Source organism: Nelumbo lutea, chromosome 8 (genome assembly GCF_056320005.1).
Source record: "Nelumbo lutea isolate HS-2025 chromosome 8, American lotus-T2T, whole genome shotgun sequence".
Classification (NCBI taxonomy): Eukaryota; Viridiplantae; Streptophyta; class Magnoliopsida; order Proteales; family Nelumbonaceae; genus Nelumbo; species Nelumbo lutea.
In genome coordinates, this window is record NC_142691.1 from 35,805,419 (window position 1) to 35,833,386 (window position 27,968).

At 38.7% G+C, this 27,968-nt stretch overlaps 1 protein-coding gene across 4 annotated transcripts in view; it reads left to right on the forward strand.

The window, feature by feature from the left end:
- The window catches only part of LOC148843812 (uncharacterized), a 68,770-nt gene that overhangs the window by 36,985 nt on the left and 3,817 nt on the right, over window positions 1-27,968 (forward strand). For all 4 annotated transcript variants that reach the window (XM_088959774.1, XM_088959773.1, XM_088959776.1 and 1 more), the window contains exons 10-13: window positions 6,151-6,270; window positions 6,414-6,534; window positions 6,631-6,787; window positions 11,577-11,649. In XM_088959774.1, the coding sequence (XP_088815900.1) occupies window positions 6,151-6,270; window positions 6,414-6,534; window positions 6,631-6,787; window positions 11,577-11,649 (471 nt within the window). The remainder of the gene's footprint in view (window positions 1-6,150; window positions 6,271-6,413; window positions 6,535-6,630; window positions 6,788-11,576; window positions 11,650-27,968) is intronic.

Genomic DNA, 27,968 nt, shown 5'->3' on the forward strand with positions numbered 1-27,968 from the left:
CAAAAGCTATCCCCAAAATCCTCTCTTCTGATCCCTGCAAAATCTTGAAGACATAGTACCCAATCACCCAGCTTTAAAATTATCCCTGCACACATTTTATCCTTGCTCTTCAACTTCCCTTAAAATAATCTTCTATTTCCTTTCTTTTCACACCTCCCAACAAGAAGCAGAAAGTATGCAGCTCCAGAAAATCTTCTCCTTCTTATTGCAGTCTGGCCAACTTGCAAAAATTTCTCTTGGATGTTCAGGTGATCACATTTCCAACTTAAACAACCAGAAAAAGAAAGACCAGTGTGTCTTTTGTTTTGTTTTGAAGGTTATTGATATTTCATTAATCATGTGGATTATGTAGGATGGTAGGAGAGAAGTCCTACTAGAGAGTAAATGGTGTATAAAGAAGAATAAGTATAACAGAATAGAATAGAGAAATCACAGAGTAAATAGAGACAATTGATCACAGTTGAATGGGATAGATAAGTATCTTACCTATATGTAACTTCAAAACAAACTTTTTTCTTCCAATTATTTTGGTTGATCAAACTTTTGTTTCATTTTCTTCTTTTATACAACTCAATCACAATAAATTGATTTGTATAAGCACCAAAGGGGGTTATGTAGGATGGGAGGAGAGAAGACCTACTAGAGAGTAAATGGTGTATAAAGAAGAATAAGTATAACAGAATAGAAGAGAGAAATCACAGAGTCAATAGAGACGATCACAGTTGAATGGGATAGATAAGTATCTGACCTATATGTAACTTCAAAGCAAACCTTTTTTCCAATTATTTTGGTTGGTCAAACTTTTGTTTCATTTTCTTCTTTTATACAACTCGATCACAATAAATTGGTTTGTATAAGCACCAAAGGGGGTAAGGTCTTCATTTACAAACTTCAATTTGAACCAAATTCCATTAAATGACAAGAAGGTGAGAGGATGTAGATGGTATACAGAATGTATCGATGGATCTCCTTTGAGGCATACACCTCAAACCCCTTTGTATTAGGAGCCTTTTGCCTCCATCTGTTTTGCTGGCTATTGCCATTTGTGTTCTGAACTATGCCTTACGTCTCTAGGTAATGGAATGCCTTGGATCATGCCTCCAGGCCTCCCACTTTTTAAAATATTGGATTTAGCTTATAGGTAGGATATAGGTATGTGTTAGTGTGGAAATCTTAAGTTCTTGTTTTTTTTTTTTTTTCTTTCTCGGTAAGGCCCATTTAGGGAATCATATGGATAGTTCCATTTAGTTACATCCTTGTAAGTGAGCAGAGAGCACCATTTGATTTTGAATTGGTGAAATGAACATACAAAAAAAAAAAGAATTCTTGAAAAGAAAATTTCATTCACATCAACTTTACAAGAATGAGAAGTGTTAAATTCTAGTGTTTTGTGCTTTTTCCCTTCTCTTTTTGGTTCTTTTTTTTCTCTGTTCTTAAGTTACATAATCAGGGGTATTTCTTTAATTTTATTTCGTTGTGAATATAAATGATATATGGGTGGCTGTTGGGTCTTTCGACTAAAACTATCTTCAGCCCTATTCTCTTCGTATTCCTCTTCTTTTCTGCCTCTTTTCCATTGCTTATCTCTATACTAGGTTTATACCAGGATTTTCTTTATTATATTACAAAATACAGGTCTTATACATGGTATCATTGTTAGACAGTATATGCCCTTAGCTCCAATCAGAATGATGTACATTATGAAATTTAATGTAAATGAATAAAGTACATATTTGATTCATGTTATCATGGTGTGTTATTGTGTAATACCCTTAAACTGGACACATATGAGACTCGTGTTAGTTTAGAATCTTCACAGCCGTTGGATAGATCTGGGGAGATTTATCTTGCCAAGGCTGACACTGATGTGACACCAAGTTGGTTGGGGTGGCTTGTCTCAACTGCCAAGGTGAGACTTGAGGTACATGTAGTGTGGGTTTTCTTGAAACCCTGAACCGGACCAAAATTCCAGTATTGCCTTGGACCTTGGAGATAGATGGGCAAAACTAGAATGTTACACCTGACCCCTAGACTCGATTATGATACTACACTAGGTGTCGGTTTGGGCTGTCTTTGATATGCCAATCAGTGAGATCCTTAGAGGGAGTCAAAACCTGGGAATGTTGGGACAGTCCGAGAGTTCATCTGAGTGGGTGATCATGGTGACATGATTAGCCCCTTTGTCGGACAAAGTGAATGATCGGGGATGCACCTTCTCTGATGGAAACCAAAACTGCTGGCAGTAGATTTCAACCGTTGAAATTTGTTTTGCAAAATATATTTATATAAAGATATACATATATATATATTATGGTTTCAAAATGTTTGCAAAATGTTTTAATTCCCGGGATCCATGTGACTAGAGAGTGCAACACTGTTCCTTGCAGTTGAGAGGTTAAGTGTAAGACCATTGAGGGTAATACCTGATGGGTTAATCTTGCATCTGCCCACAGTCCTTGGGTTTTTATAAAGTGGCTTGACCCAAGGACCATTTAATGTAAATGTTGGGCACATTAAGAGCCCATGGTGATAGACTTAAGGGTTCACTGTCTCCTACAGTGAATTCGGCCTGGCCTTGTAACAGAGGTTGGGATGAACCCATGTGGCTGATGTGTAGGTCAATGTTTGGGTCCCACGCCATACAAGGATAGCCAACTGGGCAGCAGATTAAGAGGTTAAGTGAGCACATAGACTTAATGGGCCTAAAGCCCAATTCGAACTGGCTTAATAAGATTAATTAAATAGGGGCGAATCTGAGATTTGGATTAGCAGATAGGATAAGGGGTTATCCTTATCCACTTAAAGAGTGCAGATCCAAATAAAGATTTGGATAAAAGGAACTCCTAATTTGATTAGGAAGGCTGATCTTTATTTTCACTTAAAGAGTGCAGATCCAAATCTTATTTGGATAAAAGGAACTCCTAATTTGATTAGAAAGGCTGATCTTTATCTGTAGATAAGATAAGGGATTATCCTTATCTCTTAAAGAGAGTCCAGATCCAAATAAAAGATTTGGATTAGGAAACTCCTAGTGGGATTAGGACATCCTCTCTTTAAGGCTATAAATAGAAGAGTAGGGCGAACCTCGAAAGATATAACAACAGAATAGAGTTCAGAGTTCGCAGATCACAGAGAGAGGACATTATAGTTTGATTGCTCTTGTCTTCTATTTTCTTTCCTGCTCTTGCCGCCCCTACCCAGTTCAATCTCTACCAGTGGGAGTGATCAAAGGACGGTTCTTGATATTGCCTTTTGCTAGAAGAAGCAATCTGAAGTCATGCTCCCAGCCCTCCATCATATTCTTGCTGAAGAATTCGGTTCTTGTTGAAGAGCCATTTTGCTGATTCTGCTTCACCTCACACCGTGTCGTCTTTGGTGGAAACAATCTTTGGTCTTCTCTTTGGGTGTGAACACCTTCGTTGGGGGTTACTGTTACTCCGTATCAGGTATATCCCTTTCCTCCCTTTTGGTTTCAGATATTGGTCCAGTTTGGTTTCAAGATTGATTCTTGAAAATGCAGTTTTCTAAAATAGGGAATGCGATTCCCACATGGGAGAGAGAAATTTTTGAAATTTTGCCAAACCCTCTTGCAGGGTTCGGCCATTCATATGATGAATCTTTCATCCCTTCAATCAAAGCCTAGTTGATTGACCTGCTTGACTGCATCTTTGAAGGATGCCTCAGACAACATTGGTTGAAGATTTCTGCATCTTTGAAGGACTACATCTTTGTGATGTTTACAAAGCTCACATGACTCACATTCTAACTTAGTGAATGACTAAAACCAATTTCTTCAAAACACAAATGGATGGATGACCCAAATGGCAATGCTACTGTTGAGGAGAGATAAGTGAAGGGCTCTTTGTGGACCATTGTCATCCAGGTATTCCAACTTAATGAACTCCACCAATCATCTTCTTTGTCGTAAGATCCTGGAAAACACAATAAGAAGGATAAAAGGTTATAGAACAAGTGTTTGAGGCAGCTTACTTATAGACAAAAGACTGAAAGGAAAATGTGGAGTGGAAGCTCTCCTGATGTGAGAGAATACCACGGAAAGAGAGGGGATATCACTACTTCCCAGAATTTGAGCTCTTACTGGCTTAAACTCAGATCACAAGATGGATAGAAATCTAGCAACATCCAAACATTTTTTCTGTTCCTGTTGCACCTTCAAATCTGTAGAGAGAGGCTGGTAAACATTCAACTCGTTCTCCAAGTCTTTCGGAGCAGCATAATATTCCTCCACACTCTTGTCTCCTTTTTGAAGGGTAAAACAATGTTGGTATAACTGGTCTATCATTGTTACATTATCTTATCCAGAGTACAGTTGGCTGGCATGTTCCCAGATTTCCTTTACCGTGTCCAGAAATATAAGATTTCCACTTATATGATTCTCCATACTATTCCACAATGAAGTCATAATCTGTGCATTTTTTTTTCACCCATTCATTATACCCTTTAAACCCATTCTTTGGTTGGCCCTCTCTAATATATTTCAGCTTGACTTTTCCAATTAAAGAAACTTTCAGAGGCCATGGTACATAGCTCGTGCCATTAAGCCTAACTGTAGTCAATGGGGTATTCATTAAATCTAATGGCACTACTACAGCTGATTTAGTGCTACTAGTGGAAGAAGCCATAAAGGTCACAAAAGGCTGAACAAATACACTATAGTCACCCACGACAAGAAAATCAACTTGTTTCACCAGTTTCCAGCACTGAAAAAAGCCAGAGACCACAATTGGAAACCACAGAATTCCCACTTGGGAGACCAATCACTTCATGCACTTACAATAGGGTTATCACCACACCAACAATACATTGTTTGAACTCCACCCACTGTCACTTAACTGCTGCACTAATCACACTATAACAGTCCCTCTTTTGGGCTGTGGCAAGAGGGAACTTTAAGAACATCTAAAACACCATATCAGCTACAACTGGAGGCCTTAAAAGCCTCCTTTTCTGATGGACGTTTACTCCTTTTAGGTCCTTTGCCTTGTAGTGAATAGAGTGAGTTCTCTATTCCTTGGGCATAAAAGCTAGCGCGAACAGTGACAGCCGAGCCTAGTGCTATGTTACCATGTGATAAAAGCCAATAAAGGAGTGAAAAAAAGTTGAAATAAAGAAGAAAACGGATGAAGGAAGGGATTTAGTTGAGGCAAGGTCCAAAAAGAGAGGAAAATGAAGAAGAAGAGAGAAGAAACAAGGTCCAGGAGAAAGAGATTCAAACTGCTTTCTCCCTCTTATTGACCTTTGTTTTATCAAGCTTCTGATAAAAAGCAAAATTACAAATATACCCTCCAAGAGTTATATATATTATCAGACTAAGAAACAAAAGGAAAAAAGACAATATTGCCTGTACAGCATAAACATCTAACTGTTCACTTATTTATATTGCTTTTTTTTTGATGAATTAGTGCAATATTTTATTAAAAGTTAAAGCAAAGTACAAGAGCAGAGGGGAGAGAAACTCTCTTAACACTCCTCCATACAAAAATAAAAAGTTACAAAACAACCCAGAACATTTGATCTCTTGCCACTGCCTCTTTTGCTAGCACATCAGCAAACGAATTAGCACTCCTTTTAACCCATTGCAGTTTTCTTTCCATATTTTTTGTCAGCCACTTAAACCTCTTCCTTTCATTAAGGTAGCACCAAAATCCATCTTCTTCCTTTTGCACCAACCTACTACCAAGTTTGAGTCACCTTCAACAATCAAATTTCTAATGTTCATCTCATTTGCCCTTTGCACTCATTCCAAAACTGCCAAAACCTCAGCTCTTAGCAAATCATCTACACCAATTGTCCTGAATAAAATGTAAGAATTTTACCTTCTTCATTCCACTCCTCCATTGCTTGACGGGCCAGGATTCCCTTCACTACCACCACCAAAGTTCAACTTCATGAAACCACCAATTGATGGAGACCAAATAGGAACTGTAACAGCCATAACTGGACCTGAAGCAGCCACCTCCATCCTTTTTCTATGCAAATCAACCAATAGAACATCACCATAACAGTTTCAATCAAGATAAATTCCTTGTCTGCATTCAGCCCCTGTAAGTTATGTTATTCAGTCAGGCATTGTCAGGTATGGCAATAAGTGATTACTAACATCATTAATACTTGTTTTTATATCTTCAGCAATGATACCTGAGTACTGGCTAACAGAAGGGGGGCAGAGTGCAACTGGTGCTTTATTGGATTATATAGTTGAGAACCATGTTGCTTCTCCTCATCTTGCGAATCATGCAGCTTCTCAAAGTAACTTTTACTCTTGTCGTGTTGATTTATTATTTGAAGTTTTATTAAATCAAAATTATTTATCATTTTTGTGATACTGATTGTTTTCATATACTTATTAAAATATCAGGTTGATTCTTTCATTCTGTTTCAATATCTTCCAGGTATTTCCCTCTTTGAACTGCTAAACAGAATCTTAGAATCAATGATGCATGAAATGAATGCTCCTTTTCTTGCTGCCTTGACCAAAGATGTACATGTCCTTCCTGACTTCCATGGGAACAGGTATAGCCTATTGATATGATATATAATGGATTTAGGTTTTAATGACCGAAAGTTGGTTCTGAAATATTGAAATGTGCACATTTTTCAATTGCTTAGGTCACCCATTGCAGACCCAAAAGCAAAAGGGGTAGTCTCTGGCTTAACACTTGATACAAGTGAGAAGCAGCTGGCTCTTCTATACCTTTCCACAGTGCAGGGCATTGCATATGGCACACGACATATAGTGGAACATTGCAATTCTAATGGGCACAAAGTAAGAATATGCTTTTTAGATCATCATAATCAACATCTTCTTAATCTTTCTCAACTTCTATTCTTAAGGCTTCATCACTTTGAAAATATGGGTCTTAAATTCACATGCAGTTCAGATTTGCAAAAGTTTGTTTGTCACATCAATTTGCACTCCTAGAAATAAAATTTGATGCACTTTCCCATGTTTTAACACCTATTGGTAATGCAAATTGTGTCCCTTTCTCCCACCTTCATTTTCTTGATCAGTTTTCCCACCTTCATTCTCTTCCATATGAAGCAATGAACACATTATTTACTTCTCATTTTACTCCTACCTACCAAATAAAGTAAAAATATAATCTGAACCAAAATCTGCACTTCCATGCATACTGCAAAGAAATGGAGGCTAAGGTCGATTTTACCTAGGTTTATACCCTCCACTTTAACCTTTATTTTGTAATTATTAGATGTAATACATTCTCTTGGAAACCTGTTGTAGTTTCTTCTCAATTCCCTGAACTGAGTTGGGTTTAAGTTGGCTCGTTATGGATGTCTAATTAAATACTTATGACATATTATGCAGCATTCAAAAATATAGGGCTACTGCAAGCTTCATTGGTTATTCCAATAATATTTTGTTAATGGGGGATGTAATAAATTGGAAAAAAAATAATGCCGAAATTTCCATACAGAGACTATATGACCATATAGGTTCCCTTTGCATACTGGTCATTGCTAGTACCAGCATCGAATACATAGAACCTGAGAAGGAACAACTGAACAAAGCCAATAACTAGTGTTTTAAACATGGAAGTGTGATGCAAGGCATTCAATTATCTTAAGGCATGGGGCATAACTGGAATGCCAGAAGTCATGCCTTCTGACCATTTAATTTTTTTAATTAAATAAAAAAGTAAAAAATAAAATATAATAACTAGAAAATTTAATGAGTTTCCAAAAAGATAGGGAAATAGGAAAATTGAATGAAACATTTTTCTTCTAAGTTGATAACAGTACCAACATATTTGATATCCCGATCTATGTTAGTAATAAATAAAATAGAAAACCTAATCAAGCGACAACTAACTGTAAATATATCATTCATATTGCTAGAATTAGTAATCTAGAATCAAACGATCTCATTATTCATCAGTGAGTCATAAATGATCAGTGTAGTAGCGATGTACACAAACATGGCTCAATAATTACTAATCTCATGGATGTGTAAGTCACATAAATTACATGAAATAGAAATAACATAGTTTTTTTTTTTGAGAATTAATAGAATGCACATATTTTTGAAAGATGTGACTATCACATGGGGTGAATTTGCCATTCAAAATGGTCTATCAAAGAAAAAAAGAATTTTCCGGTCAATGTTTTTTTTTTTGAAATTAGGGTTCAATAACCCAGGAATTCAGCTAGGAGAATAGCAAAATACATGTGAGAAAACATGCTTTTCTCCTCAAGATCGAATTTGGGATACACATTCAGCTGTTCTTCAAGCTCTTCAAGGCTACATAATACTTTTCTACACTTTTATCACCCTGTTGGCTGTTGGGGAGAAATAATCCTAATACCAACCGATATGTTCACGTCACATTATCATGTTCTGAATTCAACTGCCTAGCGTGTTCCCAAATCTCCTTTATAGTATCCAAGAATATAAGATTGACACTAACATGATTTTCCATGCATCTCCATAGAGAGGCCATAATTTATGCATTCTCTTGTATAAGAATGGCAATGGGGCGGGTTCGGGGCAGGGCACCCCTCTATCCCGTTCCCGATGGTGGGGCAACTCCTACCCATCGGGGATAGGGGACCTTGAATTTTCTCTACGCGGAGGCAACCACCTAAAAATACATCATATTTAGGGGTGTTCTAGAAATAGGATTATTTGAATTTGGGGTATTTTTAATTTTTTTTATTAGTAAAGAAAAAGGTAATTTTATTAAATTTCAGTGGAAATTACAACTGATTGGGAAACCATCAAACCAATCAGCACCAAATTACAATTTTGCCCAGAATAGATTTGGTTATTCAACTCCTTGTTTTGCTAAAACATCTGGCATTTCATTTATTCTCCTTATCCATCTAATAGAAAAGATGTTCCTTCTTGCAAGGGATTCTATGGGATTATGGGATCCTAAAGGTTTTAGGAATTTGGGGGAAATTTAAGGATATTTTGGAAATTAATATTAAACCTAGGCATATTTTAGTAATTTACCACCAGGTTCGGGGAATTATATGCAAATCCCTCCCTGTCCCATTGCCATTTAAGGTTGGGTAAAACCCACCTAATTTGGGGCAGGGCGAGGCCCCGGTTTTATGGGGAAAATTGTCGTTCCAACTCTGCACTGTTTAGACCCAAATTTTAGTTTTTCCTCTGTAATGTACTTCAATTTTCCTCATCGAATCAAGGATACTTAAACCAACTTAGCCCATAGTATGTAATTAGTACCATTAAGTTTATCTGTGGTCAACTGGACATTTATTAGGTCTGATTGTATCACTATAGCAGACTTAGAGCCATTTGTAGATGCAGCGATAGTTTAACCCTACTTCACTAAATGTTCACTGTTGGACTGCCACTATTGTTTCCAACACTGAGGAAAAATCAAACAACTGGTTTACCACTCACCTGAATCAACCACTACTTTTACAATAACACAATTGGAGTTCAGCCACATAACAATATATCAGCTACTTGACACAACTGAAGAAACACTACAATCATTTCAACATGAACAACCAGCCCCTCTTTGAACTGCTGACTAGAGGACTCTTATAAACTCACCACCAACTCACAAACAACAACAACTAGACGCGTGGAAGCTTCCTTTTGTGTTTCTTTTCTTCCTCTCAATGAATAGAGAGAACTTGCAATAGGAGAGGAAGCAAATGACATCAGAGACCAGCCAGTCTGATTAGGTGGCTTTGATACTATTATCAGTGAAATAAGGAAGAAAATATGGAGGAAGAGGAGAGGAGAGAGGGAAGACAGAAAGGGAGAAGAGACGAGAAAGAATTTTTTTTTTTTGATAATTGAAAAGTTTCTTCATTACCAAAATATAATCCAAGTTACAGCGCCCCAAAGAGAAGCATGGGGTGCGACCTCTCTTGAAAGTAAAAGTAAGTGTAAGAAACCACAGTACACTATAATCAAATCATTACAAGGTTGCCCAATACAGATGTTCCTCAAGACCCCCTATTTAGCAAGACTATCAGCCATAGCATTTGCTGACCTTCTCACCCAACTTGGACTAACATTCATGTTGCTTGTTAACCAGCTTGCCTTCTTTAGGAAACCCTTGTAGCAACAAATTACTGAGCTCGGCTCTGTTAACTAGCCCACAACCACCTTAGAATCTCTTTCAATTAGGAGATGCTCCACTCCTATTTGATTTGCTATCTGGATACCTTGTAGAGCTGCCAATATTTCAGCCTTTACTGAATCTCCTATTCCCACTGGACCAGAGTACGAGGCCCAGATGTTGCTGTCCTTATCTCTTAAAATCCCTCCTATACCTGAGGGGCCATGATTTCCTTGACTACTACCATCAAAATTCAGTTTAACCCAGCCTTAGGTGGCGGAGTCCAATCTACAATGACCTTTTCGTTCTTGGAGGAGCTGTTTGCCACTGTTGTTCAGTTTCTCCAAAAGTCATCAAAGGAAAAGGAAACACAGCAGAAAATATCCAAAGTTTTCAGCTAGTTAATTTCCCTTGTTAGGATACATTCCTTGACAAGTAAGAGGCTTTGTTCCATTTTCTTGAAAGATTCTTGCATTTCTTTCTTCCCAAATTGTCCAAAATGTAGCAGCTCTAATACATTTCTACATAGTCCTCCCTCTTCTGGTGGGCCACACAAAGGTCGATTGGTAAAAAATCAGACTTACATCTGAAGGCCGGTTCCATCTGCATCCAGACAAGGCAAAAATCGAATCCCAAATAGCAACAGAAAAAGAGCAGGAAGTTAGTAAGTGGAAGCAATTCTCACCATTAGCTTTGCAAAGAGTACACCAAGTAGGGGATAAGCACATGAAAGGCTTTTTCTTTTGCAAACAGTCTAAAGTATTGATCTTCCCATGTAACACTTCCCAGCAGAATAGAATAACTTTAGGGGGAATAGGGATGCAAACGGATCGGATCGGATTCGAATAAGGGTATATCCGAATCTGGTTTGACACTGTTCATGGCAGATCCGATTGGAGATTCGAGATGGCACCTTGGTATATCTCTGAATTGTAAATGTATTCATAATGTTTCTTGTTGGCAATACTATGAATCTGGAGCTGCAGATACTGTAAATAGGTTTGATAGTCCATGGTTGTCATTTGATTCATTTCTAAATTATTTCCAGTATTTGGATGGTTGAGAAGTACTTTGAAGGCTCAAGAAATCTCAGAAATGTAAATGCACCTTTAAATTGATATAATCATTGATGATTTATTTTTTCCTTGTGAATTTTTTCATATGGGATCTGTAAAACAGTTTTCCCAATCCTTTAAACATAAATAATATGGAAATATAGGATGTTCTAGTACCATTTCAATTCCCTAGTCCCAAGCCATGACACTTGTTTATAAATTTTGTTTTTTTTCTAATTTATGAATATAGGTCCCAAGCCTGACTTGTAGGTAGGAATTTTGATTTGGTATTGAATTTTTAACTTGTATTCACTTTGTATTGCTTATATATTTTTGTTGATGTGAATTAGATGCTTTGTCTGTTAGAGTTTATGCCTTGTAAATTTGATTTGTTATTTCTCTTTCCATGTATTGGTTGACACACTCCTTTTTTAATCAGATTGACACACTTCTTGCATGTGGTGGACTTGCCAAGAACCATTTGTACATTCAAGCACATGCAGATATCACTGGTCTCTCTCTCTCTCTCTCTCTCTCTCTCTCTCTCTCCATGTGTGTGTTACTAGTACATGTATGCAGTATATTAGCTTTGACATTTTCTGTTGACTTTAGTTAACCCTTTAATAGTCTTTCTCTGTGAGGAAAAGTCAATTCACATTGACTGTTTCAGCTAATGTTTCATAAGAAAGGTTTCTTGGAATGCAGTGCTAGTTTCTGTAGTGTTTCCAATTCTGCACCACTCTTCTAACTGGTAAATGGATTAGTTTTTGCTTGTTTGCAAGCTTGCTGATTCTTGCTTGCAACATAAGATATTAATAAAATTTTATTGGAATTTGAAAAATAAATGATACTCTGCATACCCAATGAAAGGGAATAAGAAAAAATTATTATCACAACTTATATTTAATATAACTCTAAGAAAGTGATTTAAATTTTTAAGATGAAAGAGCCTCATCCAGTGGAATAGGTTTGTGAAGTTCCTCAACCAACTTCTCTAACTAGGATTTTAGCTGGTTTTTAGTTCACTTTCCAAACTCTAAGCCTCATTTTCATTAAGAAGAAAAACGTGGTGAAGGTATTCACTTGTTTAATGATCAGTGAAGTTTTCTGTATAAGTATACATTTTTTTTCTTAACATGTGGTATTAATAGCCAGTTATTGGGACCAGGAGGGATCATTATCATCTGGAGAGAAGCACGGTTTTCAAAACTGGACCAGACCGGACTTTCAGACTAGAAAAACCGGGAACCGGTCAGGTGATCGGTTCCGTTTTTCCCCAAAACCGGATTTTCACAAAAAACGTTGATTTTGGTCAGCAAACCACTGACTTGGGCGGTTTGATTGTTTTTAATTTTTTTTTTTAATTTTTAATTTTTTTGTCAGAATGGGCCGACCCTTCGGTTCTGTTAGTGTAGGGGTATTTCTGTCTTTATATTTATGTTGAGGTTACTGATTTGTAATATTATATTAGAACTAGTGTCCCTCGCTTAAATTAGGGCACGTGACTTTTTCATTATATTAATAATATAAAAACATGTCTGGCCAAATGGGAGAGTAACTTTTCCCTAATTCGAACCTGACTTTTCTTCTCTCCTTTTCTCCTCCTTTCTCTCTCTCTTTCTTCCTTCTTTCTTCCTTTTTCTTCTTGGCTGTTATCAAACTAACAAAACTCAAAGGCAGGCCGAATTATAACATGGTATCAGATCTCAACTAAGCAACTCGGATCTGCCCGGATTTCTGTTCTCTGCACACTCAATCTAGGGTTTTCCCTTGATTTCTCTGTCGTTGATTGGAGATAAGGGAAAGGGCTGAAAAGGAGTGGTCGCCCTCTTCCCTTGGTGGTTTCTATGCCTCCACTTGTGTCTTGTGTGGTCGGTTGCTGTGGTTTCTAAGAAGCCCTCCCCTAATCGATGAAGAGAAGAGGACTGATTCGTGTGGTGCAGTGGGTGTCTTGTGTGAATTGATTTTTTTCTCGTGTGGTTTGTCTTTCAAGTGATGAGGTAAGAGATTTCTATGCATATTTTCTGTTATGAATCAAATATGAAGTATGTTTTTGATCTTATGATGGGATTTCAGACTGTAGTGTGCTAGGGTTTATGCTGTTTTTTTTGGTGTGATTCGAAGGAGGAGTGGTGCTCATATAGTGGTGAGATTTCAAGTAGTTGTAGGGTAGGGTTTGTGGTGTAAAGAGTGCAACTTTCAGCAATTACAAGTGCTGAAACCAGTGTGATCAGTGTGATCAAGTAGTGTGCAGTGTGCCGAATTCAGTGACAACAAAATTCAGCAATGGGGTGATGATACCTATTGACTACCTGAATGTTCAAATGACCTCCATTAAATTGAATGGAGAGATTTATGTACCTTGGCCTAAATTTGTAGAAGTTTTTCTAAAGGCAAAGAAAAAGGTGAAACACATAAGGGAGGAGAAACCCTCCACTGATTCTCACGAGTATGTAAACTGGGAACAAGAGGATGCACAAATTATCACGTGGTTATGGAATAGTATGGAACCCAAGATTAGTGTAAATTTCATGTTTCTTGACACTACCAAAGATGTGTGGGACCATGCTAAGAAGTTGTATTCTGGTCAAGACAATACAACCAGAGTATATCAGCTGTATCTGGAATACTTTAATTTGCAACAGGGCAATCAGAGTCTTGAGGAGTACTATGCTAGTATGAGGAACATCCGTAATGAGTTGAATGCTTATCACCCTCTCACTTCTGATGTCAAAATTCAGCAACAATAAAGAGAACAGCTTGACGTGACACGATTTTTGGTGGGGCTGAAATCTGAGTATGAACCAGTACGGGCTCAGATACCAGGAGGGTCAACTCTCCCTTCTTTAGAAGAGGTGTTTGCTCGACTTTGGAGGACTTCTATTGGATCTACTGAGAACTCTAATGTCTCAGATGGATAAGCCTTTGCAGTGTCAAGGGGTCGTGGTGGTGGTCGTACTGGAGGTAGAGATTCAGGGGGAGCCCGTGGTAGAGGACATGCCTCGGGTCCGAGGAGGTGTACTCATTGTGGTATGGATAGACATACCATTAATTATTGCTATGAATTGCATGGCCCACCCTCAACCTGGGCCAATCATGCCATGACTAGTGACATTAGTTCCAGTTTCAGACAGGAGAATTGTTCAACTGATCAGATGCGTCCTACATCCACAGATGGTCCCGGGAAGGAGATGGTGAGTGTTCCTCGTGATGAGTATGAGAGGTTTGTCCAATCCACATCTCAGCAGAACTTGGTTACTTTCGCACACTCAGGTATGGCTTGTTTGGCATCCACACCCAATCCCTGGATTATTGACTCTGGAGCCTCCGATCACACGAATGGAACTCCAGGTGTGTTTTCTTTCCCTCTCTCATTGCTCAACATCACAATTTGTTACCCTTGCTAATGATTCCACATTCTCCATTTGTGGTGTTGGTAATGTTGACCTGGACCCTGTATCCCTATCCTCAGTTTTGCATGTCCCTAAATTTCTGTTTAACCTTATGTTTGTTAGTAAACTGACCAAGTCACTTAATTGTTCCATTACCTTTTACTCATCTATGTGTGTTTTTCAGAATCTCAAGACGGGGATGAAGATTGGTGGAGGGAATGAAGCTGGTGGATTGTATTATCTTGACGGTGGTGGAAGAACATCAACAACTCTCCAGTTATCTCTCTCTCTTCTCTAGTGGCACTGTTGATTTGGTCATCTTTCGCTGAAAGTTTTGAAATCTTTGGTTCCTTCGTTGAGTCAATTTTCTATTTTAGATTGTGAGTCATGTCAGTTTGGGAAACACCATCGTGTTCCCTTTAGTTCTAGGGTTAATAACTGTGTGTCGAGTCCTTTTTCTTTGATTCACTCGGATGTTTGGGGTCCTTATAAAGTGATGTCATACAATGGATATAGATATTTTGTCATTTTTGTTGATGATTTTTCAAGGATGACGTGGCTCTATTTAATGAAAGAAAGAAATGAATTGCTTATCATCTTCCAGAATTTTTATGCTGAGATTTGCAATCAAAGAATAGCTTGGACCAACATGGCATTATACATTAGACCTCATGTACCTACACCCCACAACAAAATGGGGTGGCTGAGAGAAAGAATCGTCATCTCTTGGAAATAGCATGATCCCTCATGCATCAGATGAATGTTCCCAAACCCTTTTGGAGTGATGCGGTGCTTACTTCTTGCTTCTTGATTAATCGGATGCCCACGTCTATCCTTGATGGTCATTCCCCATTTACTACCTTGTTTTCCACCTTGACTCCGTTTCCAGAATTTTTATGCTGAGATTTGCAATCAATTTGGTGTTCACATTAAAATTTTTCGTTTTGATAATGGCCATGAATATTTATCTTCATCATTTCAAGAATACTTGGACCAACATGGCATTATACATTAGACCTCATGTACCTACACCCCACAACAAAATGGGGTGGCTGAGAGAAAGAATCGTCATCTCTTGGAAATAGCATGATCCCTCATGCATCAGATGAATGTTCCCAAACCCTTTTGGAGTGATGCGGTGCTTACTTCTTGCTTCTTGATTAATCGGATGCCCACGTCTATCCTTGATGGTCATTCCCCATTTACTACCTTGTTTTCCACCTTGACTCCGTTTCCTCTTTCTCCTCGGGTATTTCGGTGTATCTGCTTCATCCATAATCTAGGCCCCGGGAACGACAAGTTCGATGTACGATCCCTTAAGTGCATCTTCCTTGGCTATTCTCGGACCCAGAAAGGGTATAAGTGTTACCATCTTAGTTCTCGATGTTCCTTTGTGTGTGCTGATGTTACCTTCTTTGAGTCTACTCCGTTTTTCCTGGGGTCCGGTGATGCTTCTTCCTCCTCATCACCTCCCCCTCTTCCACTTCTAGTTGCTGATTCTGTCCCCCTTGTTCCAGTCGTGACCAAGTCCTTGCCTCTAGTGCCACCACCTGTTGAACGCCCACCTATCCGTCAAGTGTATACACATTGCCCACGTGTACCGGCTGCTACTCCTCTAGCTCCATCATCGTCGATAGATCTGGTAGTTGTCTCCACACCAGCCCCGAACCCAGTATCTGATCTTGATCTTCCCATTGCCTTGCGGAAAGGTAAACGCACTTGCACCCGTCATCTTATTTCTAATCATGTTTCACTCACTCACCTTTCCGCCTCCCATCGCCAGTTTATCTCTTTGTTATCCTCAGTTGTTGTCCCTAAGGATGTCCAAGAAGCTCTTGCCTCTTCAGGGTGGTGCCGTGCAATGGAAGAAGAGCTCTTAGCTCTACTTCATAATCATACTTGGGACCTCACTGCTCTTCCTCCTGGGAAGCAGGCTGTCGGTTGTAAGTGGGTTTATACTGATAAGTATTTGCTTGATGGTAGTGTTGAGCACCTAAAAGCTCGATTGGTTGCATAAAGGTACTCCCAAACCTATGGTATTGACTACACAAAGACCTTCTCCCCAGTTGCTAAGATAGGGTCGGTTCGTGTTGTGATCTCTCTTGTAGCTATGTATGATTGGCCCCTATATCAGCTTGTATCAAGAATGCCTTTTTGCATGGTGATTTCCTCGAGGAGGTCTACACGAAGCAACCACCAGGGTTTGTTGCTCAGGGGGAGGATGGTAAGGTATCCAGACTAAAGAAGGCTATATATGGGCTTAAACAGTCTCCTCGAGCATGGTTTGGTAGGTTCAGTGAGGTGGTAAAGAAGTTTGGTATGAAACAGTGCCAAGTTGATCATTCCGTCTTCAGACATGACTCTCCGGCAGGAAAAATACTATTGGTGGTGTATGTAGATGATGTTGTTATTACCGGGAATGATAAAATGGGCATTGACAGGTTGAAGACTTTTCTACAGGAACATTTTCAAACAAAGGACCTTGGTAAATTGAAATATTTTTTGGGGATAGAAGTAGCAAGATCTAAGTATGGTATTAATTTGTGTCAGAGGAAATATGTGCTTGATTTGCTGGAAGAAACAGGTTTGTTAGGTGCTAAACCAACTGAAACACCTATGGAAACAAATACTAGGCTGAGTAGTGATATGGGTGAAGTGTTTGAAGACCCTGGCAGATACTGACGACTTGTAGGTAAACTAAACTACCTAACCATTACTCGGCCAAATATTTCATTTGCGGTTAGTGTGGTAAGTCAGTTCATGTAGAAACCTCTGGTTCCTCATTGGAATGCGGTTCTAAGAATTGTGAGGTATTTAAAAGGGGCCCCTGGTCATGGCTTGATATACAAAAGTGGTGGAAAACTTGAAATAGAAGGGTATATTGATGCTGACTGGGTTGGTTCTATGTCTGATAGGCGGTCTACCACATGTTATTGCACTTTTCTAGGGGGTAATTTGGTGACATGGAAAAGTAAGAAGCGAACAATCGTGGCAAGAAGCAGTGCAGAGGCAGAATATAGAGCTATTGCACATACTGCTTGTGAATTAGTGTGGTTAAGGAACCTTCTACAGGAGATAGAATACAACATTAATACTCCAATGAAGCTCTATTGTGACAATCAGACTGCAGTTCATATTTCTTCTAATCCGGTGTTTCATGAAGGAACCAAACACATAGAGGTTGACTGTCACTTTGTGAGAGAGAAGGTGTTGAATGAGTGATAGACACTTCATACATTAATATAGGAAACCAGTGGGCAGACTTATTTACAAAAGGGTTGAGTCGGGGAAGAGTGGACTATATATGTAACAAGCTGGGATTATATGATATATACTCACCAGCTTGAGGGGGAGTGTTAGTGTAGGAGTATTTTTGTGTTTATACTTATAATGAGGTTGTTGATCTGTAATATTATATTAGAACTAGTGTCCCTCACTTAAATAAGGGCACATGTGTCTTTTCCATTATATTAATAATATAAAAACATGTCTGGCCGAATGGGAGAGTAACTTTTCCCTAATTCGAACCGATCTTTTCTTCTCTCCTTTTCTCCTCCCTTCTCTCTCTCTTTCTTCCTTCTTTCTTCTTCTTTCTTCTTGGCTGTTATCAGACTAACAGAACTCAAAGGCAGGCCGAATTATAACAGGTTCGAATGGTTGGACCGTTTAACCCGGGAACCGGACCCCTGACTTGTTTGTTCTCCGGGTCGGTTTAAAAACCTTGGAGAGAAGAGACGGTCAGAGTCTTGGAAATTGATCAAGGGGATTGCACTTTGTCAATACTTTTCACCTGTATTTTGGATGGTTTGAATTGGATTTGATAGGGGTTTATGGGCCCAACTCCTCCCACTGAAAGATTGAGATTATGGGAAGAGCTAGGTTCAATTCATGAGTAAGAAGAGATCCCCTGGTGTACCGGGGGAGATTTTAGTACCACAAGATTCTGCAGAGACAACTCAAACAGCAGAAGATTGACTAGAAGTATGAGGGATTTCTCAGAGTTCATTGCTAGACACAAATTGCTTCCTGTATCTGATCCTCGCCCTCTAGAATGAACTGGAATCGAAATTTCAGAAAGTAAGAAATTTAGAGATTGATGAGACAGTAAACCTTTTAAGTTCTCTAAGTGAGGTTTACATTTCCTTAGCAACCCCAAACCAATGCATTTGGAAGCTTTAACTTGATGGCAATTTCTCAACTAAGTCCTTCAGAGCCTTGGTTTTGGGAATCTCCCAACTCTAGTTTTCTTCGCAAGAGGATCTGGTGCTCAAATATTCCTCCTAGAGTCTATTTCTTTGTGTGGGAGGCCTGCCTCCACAAAATCAACACTTGCGACTTGGTTCAGAAGAAGAACAAAGGCAGATTGTTTATCTTTCCCCATGCTTGCTCTTTATATCTGAAGGAAGATGAATCCATTGATCACCTCTTTCTTCATTGCCCCGGAACAAGGAAGATCTGGTTCTACTTCCTTAATCATGTAGGGTACAGCTTGGTTTTTCCGGGAAATGTAATTGATTGCATCTGGCAATGGATAGGAAGTGGTCTTGGAAGCAGGGGGAAAGTTTATTGGTGCACAATTGCCCAAGCAGTGATATGGTGTGTTTGGGAAGAAAGAAAAAATCGTCTTTTTGAAAACAGAACCAGATCTTTTGAAGATTTACTTTCCCACATTATTTTCTTTGGAAATCTATGGGCCTCTGTTTCTGCAGAGTTCAAAGGCTTATCTCTAAGTGACATGCAAAGAAATTTGGGGGAAATCCCGTTCTCTTCACCAAGACCTTATACCAGGTCAATTGCTGTTCCTGTAAGTTTGGTATCAGAACTGAGTCTAAATTTTGATGGCAGTGCCTTGGGCAACCCCAGAGTTGCTGTGATTGGTGGAGCTTTTAGAGGAAGGGACAAAAGCATTAAGTGGGCTTTTAGTGGCCCAATCGGGGTTGCTGATTCATCAAAATCAGAAATCATGGCTGCACTTACAGTTCTTCGAATTGCTAAAAATAAGGCCTGTCTGTTCTAACTATAAAAGGAGACTCTGCAAACACAATAAGATGGTTAGGGGAGAGTGATAAAAAAAATAATAATGAGATGGGTAATGGAGAAGGAGGGAGGCTGTCATTCCTATTTCCTGATGTATTGGAAATTTAATATTCCTAAATAGGGATTATGCAAATATTCCTATGCAAGCAAGTAGTATACAAATAGAAATTAAATAGAAAAATGTTAAATTCACATTAAAAAGACAAATTTCAGCCAAACCTGGCAAAGAAAAGGAAAAGGAACAAGGGCAGAACCCTTGTTTTTATTCAAAGAAGGAGAAGGACCACTAATGAGTGATGATTGAACCAGTTCGAAGAATTAGAAAAGAAGAATGATAGTGGGTGGAGCCCCTGTTTTCTGTTCGAAGAAGAAGAAGACAATTACAAAGTAAAAAAGAAGAAAAGAACATGGTCTAGGTGGACTGAAAGTTTGAAATTTAGAAGTAGAAGAAAAAAATATAAAGAGGAAAAAGGTGGTGGAGCTCCTGTTTTTCATTTGAAGAGAAGAAGAAAAAAAAATGATGGTCTGGGGTTTGGGCGGACTGAAACTGAGAAAACAAAAAGTGTCTGGTTGTATGTAACATTACATACTTGGAGCTGGAGGTGAGGAACAATGTAGTTCTCCTTCTTCCTTGTTGTTCAGTGTTTGGTTGAATGTAACAAAAACCCTACAAAACAAAAAGTGGGGTTTAAGTTTTGTATTTTGTTTGTATCATAAAATTGTAATAAAAATACAATTTCACTATGTAATAGGTGTATTTTAAAAAGGCAAAATTGTTGGAAAGTAGAAGATTGACTCTGATTCTCCATAATTTTAGGTCCATCAGTTTAGGAAACTTAATTTCCTAGAATCATGGGATATCCTAGAATCATGGGATATTAATTGGAGAATCCCACTGATATAGAAATTAGTTTTTTAGGAAAAGTTAGTTTCCTATTTTATCACCCTGTAAATTAGCTCTGTAATTCTATATAAAGTTGTGTATATGCTCCTTCCAAGACAATACAATCAATTCATTTTTTCTCTCAAATTTTCACATGGTATCAGAGCTGGTCACGACTTAATCCACACATAGTATCTCTTTGGTCATCTCTGCTGCTGGTTCAAGAACTCTCTAACAGTATTTGGGAGGTTCTTGAGTGTCCTTGATTCTTCTTCGAGATCGGCTACAGATCTGAACTCTACACTTTTGCTTCTTCTGGACTGCTGCGCCATCCGGATTCATCCTTTTTTTCTTGGATCTCTTTGTAGAGACATCAGATCAGTCTGAAATCTTAGATCTGGTGTTGCCCAGAGCAGATTTACTGAATCCCTTTGGTTTGGTTTGGATCAGTTTTGATTTTGAGTGGTTTTGATCCATTCTTCAGTTTGGTGGAGCATTACAGTTACCTTTTTTTTTACATTGGCTGAAATATTATTTAGGCCTTCATCACCAACCCTTACTAAGTTTTTCAGACCTTCATTGTCTGTTTTTCTCTCTTTCTTGAAGCCCGCCCAATATGTTAGAAGCCACCGTATCAAATACCACTGCACAATCGGAAGAAGTTTCCTCACATCAAGCATCTGGCGACCTACAAAACATTCATGCAGCATATAGGTTGAATGGGAAAAATTATTTGAAGTGGTCTCAGTTTGTTCAAACATATTTAAAGGGAAAAGGAAAGCTTAGCCATCTCTTAAGGACGGGACCGAAGGAAGGAGATCCAAGATTTGATGCATGGGACGAATCTGACTCCATGATCATGTCATGGTTATGGAATTCAATGAACCCTGAAATCAGCGACACATGTATGTTTTTATCCACGGCTAAAGAGATCTGGGATGCCGTCTGACCAACATATTCAAAAGCATGTGATGCAACACAAGTGTACGAAATCAAAGTCAAGACTGGAGCAACTAAACAAGGCAGCAAGACAGTTACCGAGTATGCAAATTTACTACAGAACCTGTGGCAAGAACTCGATCATTATCGGTGCATTGAGACTAAATGTGCAGCGGATGCAGCAATCCTAAAGAGTTTTATCGAAAAAGATCACGTTTATGACTTTCTTGCAGGACTCAATGCAGAATTTGATCAAGTTAGGGTCCAGATTCTCAGCAAAGAAGAGGTACCATCTCTAAATGAGACTATTTCTCTGATTCGTGCTGAAGAAAGCCGTAGGGGGGTAATGCTTGAACCCCAAGTACTAGAAGGTTCAGCCATGACTACAAGGATGGAACAACCGAAAATATTGGAAGGAATGAAGACAGATTTGTCCTCTGCACGGGACAATAAGGAGTCTCTTTGGTGTACCTATTGCAAGAAACCAAGGCACACCAAAGAGAAGTGTTGGAAGCTGAATGGTAAACCATCGAATAGGGAACGGGGCTACCGAGGAGGACAACAGAAGAGTCGAAGTCAAGCTAACTTCACCACAAATCAGCCGAGCCAAGAAAAGCCTCTAGACAAGACCGAGTTCAATAAGGGGGAGATCAAAAAGTTAAGGGGGCTTCCGGGATCGTTGGAGAAACCTAGTGGTATAGGCTCTCTTGCAATCTCAGGTAAGTTTTCTATTCCTCACGAACTAAATGTCTTAGATGAACCTATTAGGGATTTATGGGTTATTGACTCAGGAGCCACAGGTCACATGACTCCTCACTACATTTTAGCACTTATACCCCTTGCCCAAGCAATAAAAAAATAGCCATTGCAGACGGTTCCCTTACAACCGTAAATGGCCTTGGGGATATCCATATTAATCCATCACTTACACTAAAAAGTGCCCTTCATGTTCCAAAATTGTCCACTAACCTGATATCCATCCAAAAACTCACCCATGACATGAACTGTAATGTGCTTTTCTATCCTTCTTACTGTATATTTCAGGACCAGGATTCGGGGAAGAGGATTGGACTTGCTAAGGAGAAGAATGGACTCTACTATCTTGAAGAATCATGCAAATCAAATATTGTCCAGGATAAGTTATCTCTGTCATTCCTTTCATCATCCAACAAAGGCACCATTTGGCTTCATCATTTTAGACTAGGACATTAGACTAGGACATCCATCTTTTGGAATTATGAAAACTATGTTTCCCTCCTTGTTTAAAGGATCGAGTGTTGAATATTTTCATTGTGATGTGTGTGAATTTGCAAAACACAAGCGTGTGCCCTTTCCAATCAGTAACAAGAGAAGTTCAGTCCCACTCTTTTTGATCCATAGTGATATATGGGGACCCTCCATAGTTCCAAATGTGTCTAGCTCACGATGGTTCGTCTCTTTTATTGATGATTGCACTAGGGTCTCTTGGATCTTTCTTCTTAAATCTAAATCAGATGTAAGTAGTGTACTCCCAAATTTCCATAATATGATCCAAAATCAGTTTGGAGTCAGAATCAAAAAATTTAGATCGGATAATGCACGGGATTATTACAACCAAACTTTATCCCCATATTTTCAAAAAGAAGGGATTATCCATGAATCCTCCTGTATTAATACTCCACAACAAAACATAGTAGCAGAAAGGAAGAATGGTTATCTACTAGCTACAACCCGAGCCTTACTTTTCCACCTGCATGTTCCAAAAACCTATTGGGGGGAAGCTGTGCTTACAGCCGCATACATTATAAATCGATTACCTTCGAGGGTGTTGGGATTTAAAACACCAATGGAAACACTTTCTCAATTTTATCCCGATCTACGTACAACAAATAATCTCACCCCAAGAATCTTTGGATGCACTGCTTTTGTCCATGTTCATACCCATAATAGAGGGAAGTTAGATCCAAGAGCCGTCAAGTGTATTTTTGTGGGTTATTCGTCCACCCAAAAGGGTTATAAGTGTTACCACCCACCTACTAAAAAATTCTTTGTCTCTATTGATGTCACTTTTGAAGAAAAAAACACCACATTTCACTCAACCTTATCTTCAGGGGGAGTCCTTGTCACTCATTGAAGATAAGGACAGAGGTTTGTTCCCGCTTGGTCTACTTACAGTTTCTCAACACCCAAACTCAGCATCTATACTAGTTCAATCCGTATCTGCACCTACCGAACCACCTCAAACCAAACCAACTTCTTCACCCATTCATACTAGACCCATGACAGAGAATGATGAACTTTGTGACTCTGAGATTGCAGGTATATTCAAGAAGAAGAAACTAGGACCCTAATCTTGTGCAGGTTCAAGATTCAACTCCTAATCCTGAGAATGAGGTAAATACAGTTCTAGAAATTTCTTCTGAATTAGCATATGACCAAGATCTTCCTATTGCCCTTAGGAAAGCCACAAGAGAATGCACTAAACATCCCTTATATCCCTTAGCAAATTTTGTGTTCTTTAAAAAATTCTCATCATCACATAGGAGTTTCCTAGTTAGTCTAAACACCATTCATATTCCTAATACTTTATCTGAGGCATTATCTGATGAGAAATGGAAAGATGCTATGAGAGAAGAGATGCAGGCTCTAGATAAGAATCAAACATGGGAAATTGTTGACCTACCACCAGGAAAGAAACCCGTGGGCTGCAAATGGGTTTTCACATTTAAGTACAAGTCAGGCGGCTCTCTAGAAAGATAAAAGGCAAGACTCGTGGCAAAAGGATATACACAAACCTATGGTATTGACTATGAGGAGACATTTGCTCTAGTGGCTAAGATGAATACGGTAAGAATTTTGTTGTCACTAGCAGCTAACTTTGACTGGTACTTGGAGCAATTTGATGTAAAGAATGCTTTTCTTCACGGTAATTTAGAGGAGGAGATATACATGGATATTCCTCCGGGCTTCAAAGGAAATCTAAAAGGAAATAAAGTTTGCAGGTTGAAGAAAGCACTATATGGTCTCAAGCAATCATCTAGGGCGTGGTTTGGAAGATTTACTAAAGTTATGCTTTCCATCGGATACAAACAAAGTTAGGGAGATCATACACTCTTTATAAAGCATTCGGATGCAGGGGGAGTCATGGCTCTTCTGGTATATGTCGATGACATAATTGTGATAGGAAATGATGAAAAGGAGAAGGAAGCCTTGAGAAGATGCCTAGTCAGAGAATTTGAAATAAAAGAACTTGGGAGATTGAAGTATTTTCTAGGGATTGAAGTAGCTCATTCCAGAGAAGGCATCTTTTATCTCACAACAGAAATATGTAACAGATCTTTTAAGAGAGACAGGAAAGTTAGCATGCAAACCATCCTCCACACCAATTGAGCCAAATCACAAATTGGGAAAAGCAAATGAAGATCCAGCCGTGAATAGGGAAATGTACCAAAGATTAGTAGGAAAACTTATATATCTTGCCCACACAAGGCCAGACATAGCATATGCCGTGAGCGTGGCTAGCCAGTTTATGCACAACCCGATAGAGGTTCACCTACAGGCGGTCTATAGGATACTACATTACCTAAAGGCTAATCCTAGCAAAGGAATCTTGTTTAAAAGAAATACTGGATTAACCCTAGAGGCATACACTGATGCAGATTATGCAGTCTCTCCCATGGGTAGGCGGTCCACTACAGGTTACTGTACGTTCCTTGGAGGAAATCTTGTGACATGGAGTAAGAAGCAAAATGTGGTAGCTAGATCAAGTGCGGAGGCAGAATTCAGGGCAATGGCTTAGGGAGTATGTGAATTACTATGGCTCAAGATAATTTTGGAAGACCTAAAGATCATATGGGAAGGTCCAATGAGATTATTCTGTGACAACAAGTCAGCTATTAACATTGCTTACAATCCTGTCCAACATGACAGGACAAAGCACATTGAGATAGATAGGCATTTCATAAAGGAAAAGCTGGATAGCGGATTAATTTGCACTCAATACGTCTCAACGAATGGTCAACTGGCAGATGTGTTGACAAAAGGGCTTTGTAGTGTGGCATTCCAAGGACTTATCTCCAAGCTGGGAATGAAAGATGCATATTCACCAGCTTGAGGGGGAGTGTTGGAAAGTAGAAGATTGACTCCCTGATCGATTCTCCATAATTTTAGGTCCATCAGTTTAGGAAACTTAATTTCCTAGAATCATGGGATATCCTAAAATCATGGGATATTAATTGGAGAATCCCACTGATATAGAAATTAGTCTTTTAGGAAAAGTTAGGTTCCTATTTTATCACCCTGTAAGTTAGCTCTGTAATTCTATATAAAGTTGTGTATATGCTCCTTCCAAGACAATACAATCAATTCATTTTTTCTCTCAAATTTTCACAAAAACAACCAATAGGATCCAATACAAATCAAGACTTATTGCACAAGGTGTCTGCCTAGTCACCTAGGCGACCCATCTAATACTTTGGGCAAGCGCCTTATGTTAAAACCTTTAGTCATCTAGGCAAGGTGACCCTTGGAAACCACCTAGTCACCTAGGTATTGTAAAGACCTGGGATTGTGTCCTGCCTTCAGCTAGGTTGGGGGGTCTAGGAGTTTCGGGGAGGGCTACTCCTTGTGTATCCATAACCCAAAATTCAGAAAAAGAAAAAGAAATTACCTACATGGAAGTTGGGAATGAATTACAAAAACAAAACAACAAATTAGGGTTGATAGGTTTATTCCACCTTGATGAAACAAATATTAAATAAACTCCTCAAAAAGAAAAGACAAAGAGATGTTAAATTGGAATATCCATTTCAATTCTAAGAATGAGTTACAAGCTATCTTTCCTTTTAATTGTTCTCAAAGCACAATTCCAAAATTGAAAACATTAGCCTTGTAGTCATATGGCTTCTATTCTATTACTTTCAATTTGAAAAAGAAATACAATGAAGACAACTAAAAGAAAGCCTAGAAAAAGCAAAAATTAGAAACAGTGGAGCCATAAATCGATGGGAATAGAAGGTTGATGCCCTTGTATTTCTCCAATTTTGCAAATGGGTTCCTTGTCTCGCTACACCAACTCTTTGTAGCCCTATGTTTACTCCAAGACTCAAATGGTCACAGATCACTTGAGAACTAAAATTCAATCAAATTATATTATTAAATTATTTTGAATGGTTTGTAAAGAAAATAATTTATTTGAATAAAACCAATTAGACTGAATGTTCAGCTTCCGGAAATGAAGAAGATTTTCTTGGCGATACCAACCAAAGTTCTAGGCCCTAAAACCAAGTTAAGAAGATTTTCCTGTAATGTTGTAAGGTAAGCACAATGGTTAACCTAGAAAAGAGAAAACCCTTCCTATGTATTTTTTCAAACTGGTGCGCTCTTTGTAGATCTCATGGTGAGGACCGTTATCACTCATTTATATCATGTAGGCAGAGCTCTTGATTTGGCTTATATCATTGTTTGGGTGTAGATGGGATATGCCAACAGAAATAAGTACAGGCTTTAACCCTTTTATGTTCTATCGGCCCCATAAAAGATGAAGGAAAATGTGGAGGTGTGCACGAGCCACCTTGTTAAGGACAGTTTGGGAAGAAAGAAATGTGAGGATCTTCCCGGAAAAGGGGAAGAGCAGTCAGGCCTTGAAGGATTGCATTATGTATAGGGCAATAAATTGGTTAAAGACTAGATTTGCTTGATCATTTCTCCTTTACTGATTGTTGGAGGGATTGGTTATCAGTAGCAAGCTGTTCCTCCTCCAAGGTAAAGGTGATGACAAGCTGGGTTTCCCCCTCCTCATGGTTCTTTGAAGCTGAATTTTGATGGGAGTAGCCAGGGCAACCCGGGTGGATTGGGAAGTGTATTGAGGAATGAGGCTGGAGAGGCTGTCATACCATACTCTGGTCTCTGGCCCTTTAGGTGTTGGGAACTCTATTTGGGTAGAGAGCTGTTAGCTGCAATACAAGGAATAATTCTTGCAAAAGAAATGGGTGTGGAACAGATTTTGGTTGAAGGGGACTCTAAGACAGTGGTGAACTAGTTAAATAATCCGGAGGATGTCACGTGGGATTAGAAGAATGAGATAATGAAATTCAAATGGCTGACAAGGAATATGTCTATAATAGTAAAGTGGGTTGGGAGATCAGCTAATGCATTTTCTGATGTCTTGGAAAAACAAGGAACAAATAGGGAAACATTGTTCTGGGCGCAACTGTAATTTGTGTTTTTTAATAGTCATGCATTTATTTATGTAGTTTTTGTGTTTTCTGTGTGTAGAGGCAGCACCTCGTGCCTCTCTAAGGGGATTTTCATGTAACCAATCTTTGAATTAATGGAATATGATTCTTTACTTATAAAAGAATGCATGAATTGGGAAGCCTAAATATCAAAAAAAGTTGAATTAGGAAGCTAATTAGGAAGCCATCTAAAATGATTTCATGGTTCTCTTTAGAAGTGTTGAATGCACAATCTTAACCTATTGTCCAAAAATATCTGAAATCTTGTCTTTAAATGAAGAAATCACTTTAAAATTTTAATGGTTTTGACTTTTCTTGTGAATGATGTTAAATGTAGGGCTTATGATGAGTTTTACCATAAATTA